Source organism: Moschus berezovskii, chromosome 1, assembly GCF_049115385.1.
Source record: "Moschus berezovskii isolate FMDL1 chromosome 1, NW_MosBer_1.0, whole genome shotgun sequence".
Taxonomy (NCBI): Eukaryota; Metazoa; Chordata; class Mammalia; order Artiodactyla; family Moschidae; genus Moschus; species Moschus berezovskii.
Window position 1 is genome coordinate 21,365,233 of NC_142460.1, and position 18,479 is coordinate 21,383,711.

Genomic DNA, 18,479 nt, shown 5'->3' on the forward strand with positions numbered 1-18,479 from the left:
CTCTTGATATTGCTGCAAGAACTCATATCTGGTCAGGCCACTTGCTCTGACCTGCCTACAAGGTAAGCATTTCCACAAGCACGATAGTCTTGCCAGGTCAGGGGCTCAGGGTCAATCCCATAGACGTTTCCTATTAGACTCTGGAACTTCAACAGGTCACAAAAAAACCCCACGTCCTTAGATGTTCAATACAGATCTGCTTACAGAACACATGAGAGTATTTCCTCAAAGTAGAGGGCGAGCTAATGGATGATTCCAGGAATCACCAAATTACTCACCTAATGACCTGGAGTTCATGATTTACTTGAACACATAACCAAGTATAGATGAAGGTGTATTAAGGAATGCACCAGCCTGTTTTTACTTATTTATTGATGCCTCCATTTGATCCTCTCCTCCCACCCTGCAGGGCCGAAAGGGTGCCCGTCCTCCCACTAGTTTGTCAGTCTGCGGTGACATCCCACCAGACACGCCTGTCTTCGTCCGAGAAGTGAGATAAGCTAAGGGTCGGGGTTAGGGGAATCCGCACGACTTCGGACCGGTTGCCTGACCAAGGACCTCCCCACAACAAGCCCGCTTGGCAATTAAGTTCAGGCGCTCAGTCTTGTCCGACTGCTTTGGACCCCATGGACTGCGGCACGTCAGGCTTCCCTGTCTCACCATCTCCCGGAGCTTGCTTAAACTCATGTCCATTGAGTCGGTGATGCCATCCAACCATTTCATCCTCTGCCGTCCCCTTCTCCTCCCGCCTTCAATCTATTAGGCAGCGGCATCCACCCTTCCGACCCACCCGCAGGGCTTCGCCTTAAGCAAAGTACCGAATCCCGCCGCGTGTTAATCACGTTCCAGAGGCCACAGCAGAGCGCCCTCAGGGCAAGAACGATCTGACTGTGCTGCGACCACCGGTCTGGGCCCGCGCCCTTCGGGAGCGGAGGCTTTGGGGGTTCTTCCTGCCAAGAACCCTCGAGAAGGGCCGCCGGAGGCCCTCTCCACGCCGCGGCTGAGCGGGGGAGGGGGAGTATGTTGCGGAGACTGTCGCCTCGCTCCCGAGCCTCCAGCGACCCAGCTGCTGCCTTAGCACCACAGGAGAACCCGGGACGACGGAACCGTTCACCTCCACTACCGGATTTCCGCCGGACCGCGGTCCTCACGGGCCCCGCCCCTTCCGCCGACCTTTCCTGAGGCCCCGCCCCTTCCGCCAGCCCCGCCCCCGTTCAGCCCACGTGTGAGCCCCGAGACGCTGACTGGGCCCCCGCGCGTTTGCTTCCGCCAGGTCTCCGGGTGCGTGGATCCCGGCGCGCCCCCGCCGTCTTGGCCATGGGGGTCCCCAAGAGGAAGGTCTCGGGCGGCAAGGATGGCGCGGCTGCCCCCGCGGGCGCAGCCAAGCGGGCCCGCACCGAGGAGCTCACGGGCGTGCGCTTCAAGGCTCAGCTGAGGGACCCGCAGGGCGCAGGGCCGGGTGAGTGCAGCGGGGAAGAGAGCGCGAGCTTGAGAGGCGATCTCCCGCCTTCTGTCTGCGTGGGGCCTCCGTGTGCAGACGCAGCAGCTCCTTTCTGCAGCGAGGGTCAGAGCCCAACCTCTCGATTTGCAGTCAGGAAACCGAGACCTGGGTGCCGGGGAGTCCAGGGCCACGATTTGCTTGATGGTGACAGTTTCCCTGCGAGTACATGCTTCCCCTGCCCGGGCAGCATCTGTCAGCAAGCTCTAAAATTTTTTTTATTGCAACTGTTAGGAAAGTGGGTAAATGTACTCCTCATTCACCACAGCAAATATTTATGGAGTCCTGACTGTGAGTCGGGGGCTTCCCTCATAGCTCAATCGGTAAAGAATCTGCCTGCAATGCAGGAGACGCAGGTTCGATTACTGGGTCGGGAAGATCCCCTGGAGAAGGGCATGGCAACCCACTCCAGTATTCTCCATGGAAAATACCATGGACAGAGGGCTATAGTTCATGGGATCGCAAGAGTCAGTTCGGGGCTGTTCAGTGAGCCGTTTTGCAGTTACTGCCATGGCTGTCAGCTCTGTATTGCGTAGTTTTGATTCTCCACCACTCACACCGACCCGAGAACATGTAATAAGCTCTCACATGAAGCCACCGCAAGGCTTGTCAGTTGACCAAGATTAGTGATTGATACGAAGTAGATTCCGTAATTTCACTTTTTCAAAAGTGTGATCACCCTTCTTGTAATCCGTTAGAAAGTATTTAGATTATGAGGTCAAAACATAATCGAATTAGGCTAATATGTGGAAACATTGGCATTGTGTCAAAATGAAACAGTAACTGTTTCTCTCAAGTGAAAAATTACTAAGTTCATGGCCAGAATAGCCTAGTTTCTAGTTTGTCTTCCACAGAATTTTTTTTTTAAGGTTTCATGTCTGCAACTGCTAACTAGTGCTAGGAAGAGGATACCTGCTTTATCACAGAATTATTCATTTCATTCATTCATTTGTTCATTAGTTTTTGGAGAAGAAAATGGCAACCCACTCCAGTATTCTTGCCTGAAAAATCCCATGGACAGAGGAGCCTGGCGGGCTACAGTCCACAGGGTCGCAGAGTTGGACATGACTGAGTGACTAAGCACATACATTTCATTCATTCACTTGTTCATTATTTACAAGGGGCTGTTATTTGCTGGGGTACAGATGAAATGGTAAGAGTCAGATGGATCCTGCCATTTTTAGATTGAATGTGTAAGTGAGAACATACAGTATTTGTCTTTCCCTAACTTGTTTTATTTAGTACCTTCAGGGTTCATATAGAATGTTGCAAAAGGTAAAGTTTCCTACTTTCTTTTTTCAGTTTTTTTAATTTTGGCTGCGCTGAGTGGCGTGTGGGATCTTAGGATTGAACCTGCTCCTCTTGCAGTGGAAACTTGGAGTCTTAACCCCTGGACCACCAGAAAAGTCCCCAGTGTCCTTATTTTTTAAAGGCTGAATAATATCCCATTGTGTGTATTTCTTTCCTTTGTTTTTTGTTTTTTTGATGTGGACCAGTTTTTAAAAACTTTAGTTTGCTTTAGTTATCTATTTGTTCACTCATTTATTTATGTATGACTGCACTGTACAGCATGTGCTACCTTATTTCCCCAACCAGGAATCGAACCCATGCCTCCTGCAGTGGAACCACAGAGTCTTAACCGATAGACCACCAGGGTAGTCCCTGATGTGAACCCTTTTTAAAGTCTTTATTGAATTTGTTAAATATTGTTTCTGTTTTATGTTTTGTGTTTTTTTGGCCAGGAGGCCTCTGGGATCTTGGCTCCTTGACCAGGGGTTGAGACCTGCCCCCCTGCATTGGAAGGCGAAGTTTTAACCACTGGAAGTCCCTTTTGTGTGTATTTCTGTGTATAGATATACCACATTTTCTTTATCCATTATGCCTCCTTCATGTTGATGGGGGTTGGGGATGGAGAGCAGGGTTAGATTGATAAAGACCCAGAGGATGCTCAGGAGCATCGGATGGTAACCCAGCAGGAGGATTCCTGCATTAGGAAGGGTTCTGCTCTCAACCAGTGCCTTTGAAAGATGCTCCCCGTGACTTCCTGGTGATGGGGAAAAGGATATGTCCTCTCTGTGGATCTCCCGTCTCCACCCTGCTCCTCTGTTCCTTCTTGTCACGGCCACTTCCAGTTGCCTGGCTGTTTCCTGCCAGCAGTCTCCCTCTGTCACCATAGCACCTGGGAGCGTTTCTAAGGAGAAATCGTCCTTATTGACATCTGATCGTGACTCTCATTTCAGCCCTGGAGGCATTTGTTTCCGTGGCTAAGAAGCTCCCCCGAGAAGACGTGTACGATGTCGTGGAGGGGTACATCAAAATTTCTGTGGAGTGTGCCGAGATCTTCCAGCTCCTGAGTGGGGAGAAGCGCCCTGAAAGTGAAGTATGTTCTTCCTTACCTGGCCTGATGGGGAGAAGGAAAAGTTAGTGCTACTGTTCTGTTAGGGCTTCCCTGGTGGCTCAGTGGTAAAGAGTCCACCCATCACGCAGGAGACCCCAGCTCGATACCTGGGTTGGGAAGATTTCCTGGAGAAAGAAATGGCAACCCACTCCAGTATTCTAGCCTGGAAAACCCATGGACAGAAGAGCCTGGAGGGCTACAGTCCATGGGGTCACAAAAGAGTTGGACATGACTGAGTGACTGAATAACAACAACTTTTCTGTTAACCTTGATGAAGAGAAATGTGATATAGATCTCCAAGATACTGCCAGCTTTCTACCGAAAATGATGCGCTATGCCTAGGCTGCAGAGATACATCCATTTTTGCATTGTAACCTTTGAAAGCATTTAATGGAAAATGCTAACTTGTTACTCGTGAATAATAGCAGAAGGAAGGATCATAGATTCTCATCTAAACATGGTTTGCTTTAACAGAAGGGAAATAGGTAAAGACTGTGTCCCAGGTGCAGATGTATAGTGAGTTGTCTGTTTTTTTCTGGTTCTGAAGAGGTTCAGAATTTGAGGTGTTTATGAACCTGTTGATTGGATTGAACCTGTGTCAGGATTATTGCTGTAAGGCTGTAGACATGAATATCCCCAAAGCAGTGAGGCGGAATCATTACTAGAAATTTCTCTTTTAATTTCATTTGGTTTAATTGTAAGCAAGCTGTTCTCTGTTTAGCTAGATTCCTGGAACAAGACTAATTCTAGAGCTCAGGGCCTGGCAGATCCCTGTGTTTGATTTGGGATCTGGCAGTTTGAAAGATTTAAACCTGCAGGTGACTGTGGCTAAGACAAATGTCTGTAGAGGAGGAAAAGAAAAGGAGGTGATTTGTAAGTACTTCGATTGTGTCTTTGCAGATGCTGTTAGTATTTCAAGTTTTCGAGGCCATATTATTGCGGACAGCCAGTGACCTTTCCCATCTTCACATGGTGGGGACCAACATCGTGAAGAAGCTAATGAATAGCCACATGAAGCTCATCTGTGAGTCCCTGTACGCAGCGGGTTACAGGTAAGTTGGCCGCCTGTACGTGGCAGGACTAGCCTTGAACCTGGTCAGTGTTCAGCTCTCCACGAGGGCACTTGACCTTTCCTCCGCTCACCCACAGAGCTGTGCTGTTTCCGAGGCTGTGGCAGTGCCCCTCCTCCTCCTGTTGACTGTCCCCTCACTGTCACCGACTCTTCTGCTGCTTTGTGTCCCTCTGCTCCCCCCCTGCCACTCCCCCTGTGGTCTGGGGAACACCCCGGACCTCCTTAACGCTGCCTGTCCTTTTAGCCCCAACGGCTCGTCTCCTTGGTCCTTGCAGACTCCCTCCCTGTCCACCTTCACGGTCTTGCAGAGGTGTCGTCTCAGGGAGGCCCTCTCTGACATCCACAGCTGAACATGTGCCATAATATCCATAGCCGTCTCCTGACCCACTGTCTCCCTCCACTGGGATGCAGGGTGCATGAGGGTGGGGCCTTGACTGTCTTGTAAATTGCTGTTTTCCCAGCACTTAAATAGGAAGTGGTAGGTGCTCAGTCACCGCGGATTCTGGGTAACCTGCCTCAGGGTGGAAAGGCCGCCAGGCACTTGCATCTAGAGATGTCCCCTGTGCAGAAGTCTTCTCCTGGCCTGCACTGGCTGGGCGGGTGGGGTCTAGCTCCGTGATGATTTACTGGAGAGAGACATTGCCATCTTCTCTCTATCTTCGTCTTGTGTTCTTGGATTGTCCTCAGACTCAGTTTTTTAGCTTTCTTTGAAGGTTTTGTTAGGGTTTTTTTTCCTTAAAGGGCATGTCTCTGTGTTTCCTTCCTCCTGGTTTCTGGTGTGGGGCCAGCAGACCGCACAGACAGGTTGCAGCTGGCTCGAGGCGAGGGGGCCTTTGTGGTCCTGCCGTCATGACACCAGGTCCTGCTTGTCCTAAACAGGATGGCTCGAGCCTGCCTGAACCTGATGGCCGCCATGGTGACCCAGGGTCCTGAGGCCGCCAGGGACGTCTGCAGCCATTTTGATTTGAATAAGAAGACCTTGTACACCCTGGTGACCAAGAGGGATCCAAAGGTGAGGAGTGTCTCATGTGTTTCCCCCTGCCCCGAGTGTTTCCTTTCCTTCTGGGGGGCTGCGGTGGTTCCTTGGTCCTCCTCTCTCTGGCCTCGGTCCTCACGTAGGTGGAGCGGGAGACCTCCGTGTGAAAGGTGTGTGCCTTGGCAGCCACTTTGAGCCTTTGAGGAAGGGCGGCCTCACCCTGGCCAGGGGTGGGGACCTGGTCGCCTGATGGGGCCTGAGTGACAGGGACGTCTCGAGGCCAGCTGCTCTGGGGCTCAGCGTGGTGGGGCCTCTCTGGTCCATGAGGCTGGTGCAGCTGGTGGGCGTCTTCCTAGAGCAGTGGCAGTGATCTCCATGGGCCTCGTGGGCTGGTCCTTGCGGCGGTCCTCCCATGCTTGTTCCGTCCACTGTGTGGAAAAACCCTTGAGAGGCCCTGCCAGTGAGGTCATCAGAAATGACATTTATGGCTTTTTTTTTTTTTAATTATTATTATTTGCTTTCTTTTGCGACTGTGCTGGGTCTTCGTTGCTCTGCGCGCTTTTCTCTAGTTGTGGCACGCAGGGGCTGCTCTCCAGCTGCGGTGTGCGGGCTTCCCCCTCCCGTGGCGTCTCCTCCTGTGGAGCACAGGCCCTAGGTACACGGATTTCAGTAGCTGTGGCTCTCTGGTTGTGGCTCCCGGGCTCTAGAGCACAGGTTAAGTAGTTTGTGGCACAGGCTCAGTTGCTCTGGGCATCTTCCTGGATCAAGGATTGAACCCATGTCCCCTGCATTTGGTAGGCAGATTCTTTACCACAGAGCCACCAGGGAAGCCTGACATTTATGGCTTTTTAATATGTTCCTGTGGAGAAGGCAATGGCAAGCCACTCCAGTACTCTTGCCTAGAAAATCCCATGGATGGAGGAGCCTGGTAGGCTGCAGTCCGTGGGGTCGCTAGGGGTCGGACACGACTGAGTGACTTCACTTTCGCTTTTCACTTTCACACATTGGAGAAGGAAATGGCAACCCACTCCAGTGTTCTTGCCTGGAGAATCCCAGGGACGGGGGAGCCTGGTGGGCTTCCGTCTATGGGGTCACACAGAGTCGGACACGACTGAAGTGACTTAGCAGCAGTAGCAGCAGCCTCCCAGTTAGAAGTCTTAACAATGAGTAGGGGCTGGATTGTGCCAAAGAGAATTGAAGTGTGAATGGTTGGTTGTGAGAGTTGTCTAAAGAAGAAAGGTTTTCTAGGAGCTCTAGAAGTTTCCCTTGGGTTTGAAAAGATCTTGAGGGAAAAGCAGGAGTTTCAGAACGTGAGCCGGAGCACGGGCACCCTTCCAACCCCTGTGCCGGCTGTGGACGGTCGAGGTGCCCCTTCCCCTTTGCAGGGTCTGCCCTCCCCGCTGAGCTTCCCATGTGGCGCTAGTGGTAAAGGATCCGCCTGCCAGTGCAGGAGAGGTGGGTTCGATCCCTGGGTCGGGAAGATCGCCCACTCCAGTGTTCTTGCCTGGAGAATCCCCATGGATGGAGGAGCCTGGTGGGTTACAGTCCATGGTGTCGGACACGACTGAAGAGACTTAACACACACACACACACCCTCACTGCTGGCTCTGTCCCCCATGACCCCTTCCTTAGCATTGGCACCAGGTGACAGAGGCCTCTCTCTGTGTGCCGGGGTGGAGGAGCCACGTTAGAATAAGTGATTTCTGCAGCCAGGTGTGACCTTCTCAGGCTCTTCCTAGGAAATAGAGAGTTTCTCTGCTCGACTGAAGGTGGATCACAGCAACAACAGCGTTGAAGGTTTTCTGGAATAACGAATAAGTTTTTCTCTGAGGAAAATCTCCCAGGCCTTCGTGTTTCATGGATATACAGTAATCGGTGTGTCCCAAGTGCCACTTAATGAGGGACGGCTCCTGGCATCTGAACGCGTGTCTGACAAAGAGGTGTGTGCTGTTCGCCCCCGAGGTCAGACCTGGCCCTCAGCCTAGCAGTAATTACCTGTCAGAATCCCTTCCCTTTCCCTCCCTCAGTCTTGGCCTCAACCAGCCCTTCCATCTTAAAGGGCATGTCAGAGGACAGGCCCCTCGCCACCGCACAGCATGGGAAAGCCCAATCCTTGTCCGGATCCGGCTGCTTCAGCTCAGGGCCTCCACAAGTGATTTTACCTCTTGATCTGGAAAACGGGAGTTACTGTAGAAATGAAAGTGTTTTTGCTTTGCTTAATCATCCGTATCAAGTATCTTACATACTTTGTGCATGCTGTGCTAAGTCACTTCCATCCTGTCCAACTCTTTGGGACCCCATGGACTGTAGCCCGCCAGGCTCCTCTGTCCGTGGGATTCTCCAGGCAAGAATGCTGGAGTGGGTTGCCATGCCTGCCTGCGGGAGATCTTCCCCACCCAGGAATCGAACACACGTCTCTCACGTCTCCTGCACTGGCAGGTGGGGTTCTTTACCACTAGCCCCACCTGGGAAGCCTGGACCCTCTGCATTGGAAGTGTGGAGCCTTAGCCACTGGACCACCAGGGAAGTCCAAAACTTCGTATATTATAGGAAACAGTTTCTAGACAGTAAAAAAAATTTTTTTTTTCATATGGGAAATGTCAGGAACATTAAAAAATAGACATCAGCACAGTGACTTCCTATGTCCCTGTCATCCAACTTCAGACACTGTCATCCTTAGGTCAGTACAGCACATGTGTGTGTGTGTGGGGGGGTGGCTAAGTCGCTTCAATCAGACAAAGAGTCATGTCTGACTCTTTGCAGCCCTGTTGACTGTAACCCGCCAGGTCCCACAGTCCATGAGATTTGGTTGCCATGTCTACCTCCAGGGGATCTTCCCGACCCAGGGATCGAACCAGCTCTCTTGCTTTTGCATTGGCAGGTCATTTCTTACCACTAGCGCCACCTGGGAAGCCCCTGTTACAGCACATCGCACATATTATTTCGACTATAAATATTTCAGTATCTCGAACAGAAAGCAACATTTTAGAAAACAAAACCATGGTGCCATCATCATACTTAGCACTGTTAATAATTTCTCACCATCATCTAATGCCCAGTTCAGTCTCAGCTTTTCCCCCACTGTCTCAGAAACATCTGTACTCTCTGTGGTTCACATCAGGACCCACACAGGGGCTGCATGGGGTGTTCTGCTGGTGCTTTTCTTAAGTCTCTCCAGATCTTTGTATTTTCTGCTTTTCTCCCACTTTTTTTTTAAAAATACCATTTAGTTATTGTAGAAGCTAAGGGAGATTTTTTTTTCAGTGTTTTTAACATTTGGAGGGAGTTACTCAAGCCTCATGAAGAAAGAGGATTATGAATATTTTTTCTCATCCAAAGAAAGCATTGTTAAAAGTCCTGTGCCAAAGAGCAGTTTCACCAAATATGTTTTGGTCTATTTCAGACAGTGTTTTGTAGAACACGCTGTCGAGTTCAGGATGTTTTCTCCCTGGGATAATAGCCCCATGAAGTCAGAGTGTAGGAATGAGGGGCAGGCGTGTGTGGCCTTCTTGCCTTTGATGGAATTTGCTGGAGACGCAGGGCGGTGGCTGGGGGCAGCAAGGGGCTGTGGTCAGGGGGACGAGGCCTGGCGGTGGCTGCTGGAGAACAAACAGCCAAGGCTGTGTCTCGGGGGTCTTATTTTCCACTGTGTCAGGAATCTGAACTTTGGGGTTCTCTGGGACATAAAATATGGATGCCAGCAGGTGAGAACGAACTTCCGTTTCAGTTCAAAATCCATTGCTGGCAGCACCCATGAGAGGGTCTCTGCTGTGTTCACACGGGATAGAAAGACCTAGAATGGCAGGTCGGGACCAGTACTCCAGAGCCCTGATTCCCAGGACTTCAGTGGACAGAGAACCCCAAACTTCTGGAACCTTTCCAACTCATGGGAGAAGGATGAAACCTAATTTCATTTTACCAGGCAAGTTTTAGCGTTTTGCCAGGGTTCTTTTGAAATTTAAGGCGTGTGTAGACCAGGATAAGTGAACTGTGCTTGAATCAGGTGATGGGTTGGTTTGAACGGTGAGGCATCCAGATGGCTGAGAAGCAGTGGTCACTTGAAGCAGTTACTGAGGACAGGGACAGTGTCCGAGTCACCTCTGCGTCCTCTCAGCCTGAGGTTATGACACCTTGAGTGTCACTGGTGTCGTATTAATGTAGAGGTGGTGAATGCAGGCCCAGAGCACTGCTGACGCTGATGGAGTCAGAGTGCAGCTTCTTTTCAGGACTTGACGTGATCATGGTGCCCACACCGCGTACTGTGAAGAGGCCCACAGGTTGGTCCACAGACCGAGAGGGTAGCTTGGGGCTCTCAGCGTATTTGGAATAAAGCAGCCCGGGTCTCATAAGGTCTTGCTGAAGTGTGTGCTGTGCTGTGGACGGAGATAAACTCAGTAAATGCGAGGACCTTGCAAGGCCTGCACTCGGATGCTACAGAGCAGGTTGAATGCACGTTCTTTCTCCAGAAGAAACAGCCAGTAAAACAAGACGGTTAATTTCACGCTCACAGAGGCCCAAACGGTGCCACGTGTGGTCCTTGCACCTTGAGAAAAAGTGGCATGGAGCTGCCAGGGGAGCGCTGAGAAGGAGGAACCTCTCTGCAGGCAGACGTGAGGTCGAGCAGGAAGCGGTGTGTGCGCGCGGGTATTTCTTATCATCCCAGCCCAGTACCTTCTCACTTAGTAGTTGTGTAACCTTGATAGTATATTAAAAAGCAGAGACATTACTTTGCCAACCAAGGTCCGGCTAGTCAAGGCAATGGTTTTTCCCGTGGTCATGTATGGATGTGAGAGTTGGACTGTGAAGAAAGCTGAGTGCCGAAGAATCGATGCTTTTGAACTGTGGTGTTGCAGAAGACTCTTGAGAGTCCCTTGTACTGCAAGGAGATCCAACCAGTCCATTCTGCTGCTGCTGCTGCTGCTGCGTCGCTTCAGTCGTGTCCGACTCTGTGCGACCCCATGGACGGCAGCCGACCAGGCTCCGCTGTCCCTGGGATTCTCCAGGCAAGAACACTGGAGTGGGCTGCCATTTCCTTCTCCAGGAGATCAATCCTGGATGTTCATTGGAGGGACTGATGCTAAAGCTGAAACTGCAATACTTTGGCCACCTCATGCGACGAGCTGACTCACTGGAAAAGACTCTGATGCTGGGAAAGGTTGGGGGCGGGAGGAGAAGGGGACGACGGAGAATGAGATGGCTGGATGGCATCACCGACTCTGTGGATATGAGTTTGAGTGAACTCCGGGAGTTGGTGATGGACAGGGAGGCCTGGCGTGCTGTGATTCATGGGGTCGCAGAGAGTCGGACAGGACTGAGCAACTGAACTGAACTGAACCTCGAGAGAGGTGGCTCAGCTGGTGAAGAGTCCGCCCGCGGTGCGGGAGACCCAGGTTCCATCCCTGGGTCAGGAAGATCCCTGGAGAAGGGAATGGCAACCCGCTCCAGTGTTTTCCTGGAGAGTCCCAGGGACAGAGGAGCTTGGTGGGCTACAGTCCGTGGGGTCGCAGAGAGTCAGACGCGACTGAGTAACACACACAAAGCTTAAGTGAGGTTTTTAAAACCTCAGTTTCCCCATCTCTAAGAGAGGTGTGCTGGGTGTCTCGCGCACTTACACCAAGCTCCTCAGTGCCACCAGCGCCACAGCTGCAGCCACACGTCATCCGGGTCAGCGCCACGCGCACGCTCCTCCCCCTCCTCACGCTCCTCCCCCTCCTCACGCTCCTCCCCCTCCTCACGCTCCTCACCCCCCCACCCCCAACACTCTCCTCTCCCTCCTCTGCCCCCTCCCCCTCCTCCCCCTCCACACCCCTCCTCCCCCTCCTCACCCTCATCAACCCACTCAGCCTACTCTCCCCCTTCAGCCTCCTCACCCTCCTCTCCACCCTCACCACCCTCACCCCCCTCACCCTCCTTACCCTCCTCATCACCCTCACCCTCCTCATCACCCTCACCCCCCTCATCCCCCTCACCCCCCTCACCCTCCTCACCCTCCTCACCCTCCTCACCCCCCTCACCCCCCTCACCCCCAAACCACCCTCACCCCCCTCACCCCCCTCACCCCCCTCACCACCCTCACCCTCCTCACCCCCCTCACCCCCCTCACCCTCCTCACCACCCTCACCCCCCTCACCCCCAAAACACCCTCCTCACCACCCTCACCCCCCTCACCCCCAAACCACCCTCACCCCCCTCACCCCCCTCACCCTCCTCACCCTCCTCACCCTCACCCCCCTCACCCCCCTCACCCCCCTCACCCCCCTCACCCTCCTCATCACCCTCACCCCCCTCACCCTCCTCACCACCCTCACCCCCTCACCCTCCTCACCCCCCTCACCCCCCTCACCCCCCTCACCCCCCTCACCCTCCTCATCACCCTCACCCCCCTCACCCTCCTCATCACCCTCACCCTCCTCACCCTCCTCACCACCCTCACCACCCTCACCCTCCTCACCACCCTCACCCCCTCACCCTCCTCACCCCCCTCACCCCCCTCACCCCCCTCACCCCCCTCACCCTCCTCATCACCCTCACCCCCCTCACCCTCCTCATCACCCTCACCCTCCTCACCCTCCTCACCACCCTCACCACCCTCACCCTCCTCACCACCCTCACCCCCTCACCCTCCTCACCACCCTCACCCCCCTCACCCCCCTCACCCCCCTCACCCCCCTCACCCTCCTCATCACCCTCACCCCCCTCACCCTCCTCATCACCCTCACCCTCCTCACCCCCCTCACCCCCCTCACCCCCCTCACCCTCCTCATCACCCTCACCCCCCTCACCCTCCTCACCACCCTCACCACTCTCACCCTCCTCACCCTCCTCACCACCCTCACCCCCCTCACCCCCCTCACCCCCCTCACCCCCCTCACCCTCCTCATCACCCTCACCCCCCTCACCCTCCTCATCACCCTCACCCTCCTCACCCCCCTCACCCCCCTCACCCCCCTCACCCTCCTCATCACCCTCACCCCCCTCACCCTCCTCACCACCCTCACCACCCTCACCCTCCTCACCCCCCTCACCCCCCTCACCCCCCTCACCCTCCTCATCACCCTCACCCCCCTCACCCTCCTCACCACCCTCACCACTCTCACCCTCCTCACCCTTCTCATCACCCTCACCACCCTCCTCACCCTCCTCATCCCCCTCACCCTCCTCACCCTCCTCACCACCCTCACCCTCCTCACCACCCTCACCACTCTCACCCTCCTCACCCTTCTCATCACCCTCACCACCCTCACCCTCCTCATCCCCCTCACCCTCCTCACCCTCCTCACCACCCTCACCACCCTCACCCTCCTCACCACCCTCACCCCCTCACCCTCCTCACCACCCTCACCCCCCTCACCCCCCTCACCCCCCTCACCCCCCTCACCCTCCTCATCACCCTCACCCCCCTCACCCTCCTCATCACCCTCACCCTCCTCACCCCCCTCACCCCCCTCACCCCCCTCACCCTCCTCATCACCCTCACCCCCCTCACCCTCCTCACCACCCTCACCACTCTCACCCTCCTCACCCTCCTCATCACCCTCACCCTCCTCACCCCCCTCACCCCCCTCACCCCCCTCACCCCCCTCACCCCCCTCACCCTCCTCATCACCCTCACCCCCCTCACCCTCCTCATCACCCTCACCCCCCTCACCCTCCTCATCACCCTCACCCTCCTCACCCCCCTCACCCCCCTCACCCCCCTCACCCTCCTCATCACCCTCACCCCCCTCACCCTCCTCACCACCCTCACCACTCTCACCCTCCTCACCCTCCTCATCACCCTCACCCTCCTCACCCCCCTCACCCCCCTCACCCCCCTCACCCTCCTCATCACCCTCACCCTCCTCATCACCCTCACCCCCCTCACCCCCCTCACCCTCCTCATCACCCTCACCCCCCTCACCCTCCTCACCACCCTCACCACTCTCACCCTCCTCACCCTCCTCATCACCCTCACCCTCCTCACCCCCCTCACCCCCCTCACCCCCCTCACCCTCCTCATCACCCTCACCCCCCTCACCCTCCTCACCACCCTCACCACTCTCACCCTCCTCACCCTTCTCATCACCCTCACCACCCTCCTCACCCTCCTCATCCCCCTCACCCTCCTCACCCTCCTCACCACCCTCACCACCCTCACCCCCCTCACCCCCCTCACCCTCCTCACCACCCTCACCCTCCTCACCACCCTCACCACTCTCACCCTCCTCACCCTTCTCATCACCCTCACCACCCTCACCCTCCTCATCCCCCTCACCCTCCTCACCCCCCTCACCCTCCTCACCCCCCTCACCCCCCTCACCCCCCTCACCCTCCTCACCACCCTCACCACCCTCACCACCCTCACCCTCCTCACCCTCACCCCCCTCACCCTCCTCACCACCCTCACCACCCTCACCCTCCTCACCACCCTCACCACCCTCACCCTCCTCACCCTTCTCATCACCCTCACCACCCTCACCCTCCTCATCCCCCTCACCCTCCTCACCCTCCTCACCCCCCTCACCCCCCTCACCCCCCTCACCCTCCTCACCCTCCTCACCCTCCTCACCACCCTCACCCTCCTCACCCCCCTCACCCCCCTCACCCCCCTCACCCCTCTCACCCCCCTCACCCTCCTCACCCTCCTCACCACCCTCACCCTCCTCACCCCCCTCACCCCCCTCACCCCCCTCACCCCTCTCACCCCCCTCACCCTCCTCACCATCACCGCTGCCACTACTAAGTGAATGGACTCCCTAGAAGGTGGAGACTGCTCAGTCTCTTCAGGCATTGAAGGCCATGGTTCTCCATGATGTTAACGTACCTCTTGTCTTCAAATTAAAGTAAGTTTGTCGTAACTGAACTCGGGAAACGCTGTCGGGTGAGCAGTGGAGGCTCTGAGCCCATGTGCTTGTGCAGGTCCAGCTGACATGTGCCCTGTGTGACCATATGCCCTGGGTTCTTTGTGTGTAAAACAGGAATGTGAGACACAGGTTTGCCTTAAAGCTGCTGGGAGGGGAAACTGGTGAGTTGGCCCCCTCGTGCCCGCTCCTGAGGGGCTGGCCATTTTGGTCATGGCCTTTGGGATGCTGTCTTGGGTCCAGCTGACTACCCAGGGGACAGTGCAGACTGCAGTCCTGGGAAGGCTATGCTGCATGTGTAATGTGTAATGTGTGTAATGTGGCCGCATCTGTGTGTCTGCTGTGAGTGTCTAATATGTAATAAAAACCAGACATCGCCTCATGGGTATCTCATCAAAAGCAGCACCAGCCTTTTCATCATCTCTGGATTTTTGAAAACAGAGGCCTATTATCTCATGACGTGAGAGCGGACAGTGCGTAGACGGGCCGAGCATCTTCTGCTGTATGCCAGAGCGGTCCCTGAACTAAAGACGTGTGTGTCTTACAGGCGGGGAAGGGGAGACCTCTGTTTGGGTATTTAGAGAGGGCTTGAAAGAAGAGTAGCAGCTTGAGAGGGAAAGAGCAAAAGAAAAACCCTCAGTTTTCATAGAGAGATGGCCAGTAGTTCTAGACGTTGACCCTCTGACGGTACCAGCCTGGGGGACCCTGTGATACAGGATGAGTGGGACGTGGCGGGCAGCCTCATGTCTTGCTTCCTTGGGGTGTGCGTATGTGCGCGAGTGAACACCCGTGTGACACGATCTCCTTCACCCCCAGGGAGTACATGACGTCCGGCTGGCCTACATTCAGTTCGCCCTTGCCTTTCTGATCGCCGGCGATGACAGCACAATCACGCAAGTGCTGGAGGTGAAAGGTAGGAGGGCCTCGCTGTCTCGGGGCCCAGCCTCCCTGTGATTGTTCTGAGAGGTTAGCGGGTTCACAAAGGTCGGCCGCTCTGTGGCTGCCTTGCACACGGGAGTGACGGGTGTGTGCGGCGAGACTTTGGTCATGGTGGCTTGAAAGCCGCTGGTCAGTGCAGATGGTGGGGTCCTTGTTGCACTAGCTGGGTGCCGAGTGAGCCTAACGGAGGAGAAACGCAAACTTCAGTTCAGTCACTCAGTCGTGTCTGAGTCTTTGCGACCCCATGGACTGCAGCATGCGAACAAAGGAGGCTTTATAGCCCCAGGAAGAATGCGGATTCATAGCCTTGGCTCCCTGGCTTCTCTGAGTAGTTACGGTTTTTTTTTAATGCCTGGTGTGGGCAGGGTATCAGTAACCGAGCTTCAGAGAACTCCAGCTGGTGCCGGTCTCCCTAGAGCGAAGCTTGGCATGGTTTCATCCGTTAGGGCCACCAGCTTTTTACTCAAGACCGTGGATGGCAGCTCACAGCAGGTTGTTGTCCAGTGAGACCCCCGGGGTCAAACCCTGTCTGCGGGTGAGGAATGGCTGCCATCTCAGCTGGGGCCCTGAGACTCGTGGGAGGAGAGGAGCATGGAGCTTGCAACCATTTCTCCACCTCCTGCAGCGTGGGAGACCTGAGTCCCCTCCAGGGCAGGCTGCCCAGACCACTCACGAGCAGGTGGGGCTGGGTGGCCACCCAGACCGCAGCCCCGTGGAGGACACACCTCCTTGCCGTGGTGTCGTGCCCAGGTCCTGCTTGTTGCCAGCCCACGTGGAATGCCCTCTACCTCCAGGGCCGGGCATTTTTTCAGAATCTTCCCCCACATCTTATCAGTGTCTGGCTTTTATTAAGCGGAGGACACTGATTTTGGTGTCCTCCGTCTGCACTGCTAAAGGGGCAAGGATGTGCTTCTGTTAAAGTTTCAGTCGGGCAGCTGGGCTGGGCCAGCCTTTCCACATCCAGTCATTTATCCTAAGGGAGTAATTAAGGAGTTGAGTAGAGGTTAACAGTCAACTGGGAACCCAGACATTACCCAGTGTGAACTTTTGGGTAGTAGTGCTATGGTTGATTTTAAGTTTCTATCTGGTATTTTCTGATTTTTTTTTTTTTTTAAGAATAATGAATTTGCCTTTGAAGAAATTATATGCTCATGAAGAATGTGTAGAGCAAGAGAAACTGTAATTCATTTGTTGCTTTTTACCAGAATCACAGTATGTTAATAATGACAGAGCATGAAGCTGTGGAAGGCTGAGTCCTTGGGGAGAGAAAACAAATCAGTCCAGTTCTACAGCCAGTCAGTAAAGTGACGACTGTCATTTTAGAGACATCTCTGAACTGGTTTAAGCGATGAGTGAAACTTTGGAAAACTAATCATACCATACCTGCTCTTTCAAACCATTAGTATTAACTTTACTGAAGTTAATGTGAGAAAAGAAAGGGAAAATAGAACCAAAGAACTGTTGAACTTTAATGGTTCACTCATTGTTTTGCCTTTAGATATTTATTTCCTATGTCACAAAAATAGTTTTTCCTACCGTGAACTTGTATAATTAAAAAAGACAAAACCTGAAGAAAAAAAGGCAGGTCGATGATATTGTTTGCTGTACCATTTTAAGAACAGTTTTAAGATGTAATGCTCTCTCATCTGTTCCAACTCAAAGAATTTTTGAATCTAATGCTTTGAAACTTTTTACTTTCAGAATTTATTCCTTGCATTTTTAGCTCAGGCATCAAGGAAGATAGGATCTCCACCATCAATATTTTGTTGTCCACACTGAAAACAAAGGTACGTGTTTGGTAATCAGTATTCCTGTTGTGTGTTTGCTCCAGTGTTTTTTTGACAGAACTTTAGGGCTGTGACATCATAGGTTGTGCGGGTTGTTATGTGGGTTGGATGGGAAACTGTTTCTTAAGTAAGAACTTGGCAGTGGTGAGCGATCCTGAAGGTTACAGCTGCCATTTCTTACAAGAGGAGAAAAACTGCTACCTGCTTCCCCCGCCCCCTCCCCCATTCCACAGGAAGCCACTGGGGCACCTGCGAGTTGCAAATGACAGCCCTTCTTCACGCACACACCTAGCGTGCTGTGTTGTGTTACATAATAACACAAAATGTTATTTTGTGTCATCTTCCATATTCTGCCTTGTATAAGCATCTTGAGAAATCTGAAAACTTGCTGAAAGGATCGTTGTCTTTGACATAGAAGCCCCTTCCGTGATCCATGAGAAAAACTCTGTGACCCTCCCAAAATAAAAAAAGTTTTCCAAAGGCTATGAGCTGGCAGCCCATGTGAAAAGGGCTTGTGAGCACATAGCATTTAGTGCTTCTCAACTTGGGCACAGTTCTCTCCCCCACGGGCCATCTGGCAAGTTTTGGTTGTTATAACCAAAGAAATGTGACTGGCATCTGGTGAGCAGAGACCAAGGTTGAGCAACCACTATAGGCTGCTCAGTGTCCTGTAGTGCAGGAGGCAGCCTCTCACAATGGTAATTTGTCCCCAGATGTCAGTAGTACTGAGGTTGAAAAATTTCCTGGATTCAAAGAAGATCAAGTCATGAGATTATAGGTTTTTTCACCTACCAAGTTGGCCTTGACTTTTCAGACCTGATACTCAGTGCCAGCAAAGAATCAGGTGCTTCCCTAGAGGAAGTGTTACGATCCCTCTGGAAGACAGCAGGTCTGGCAGTGTGTATGTCAGAGGTCTTGAAAATGTGTTTCGACCTGGAGGCGGGGGTTTGGGGATTCGCCTCAGGATCA

At 53.6% G+C, this 18,479-nt stretch overlaps 1 protein-coding gene across 3 annotated transcripts in view; it reads left to right on the forward strand.

Moving 5' to 3' along the window:
• The first annotated feature begins 1,224 nt into the window (after positions 1–1,224).
• Positions 1,225–18,479, forward strand: part of URB1 (URB1 ribosome biogenesis factor) — a 77,489-nt gene continuing 60,234 nt past the window's right edge. For all 3 annotated transcript variants that reach the window (XM_088835832.1, XM_088835834.1, XM_088835839.1), the window contains exons 1-6: positions 1,225–1,459; positions 3,739–3,878; positions 4,797–4,948; positions 5,848–5,980; positions 15,601–15,697; positions 17,425–17,510. In XM_088835832.1, coding sequence (XP_088691958.1) covers positions 1,318–1,459; positions 3,739–3,878; positions 4,797–4,948; positions 5,848–5,980; positions 15,601–15,697; positions 17,425–17,510 — 750 coding nt within the window. In that variant the 5' untranslated portion in view covers positions 1,225–1,317. The remainder of the gene's footprint in view (positions 1,460–3,738; positions 3,879–4,796; positions 4,949–5,847; positions 5,981–15,600; positions 15,698–17,424; positions 17,511–18,479) is intronic.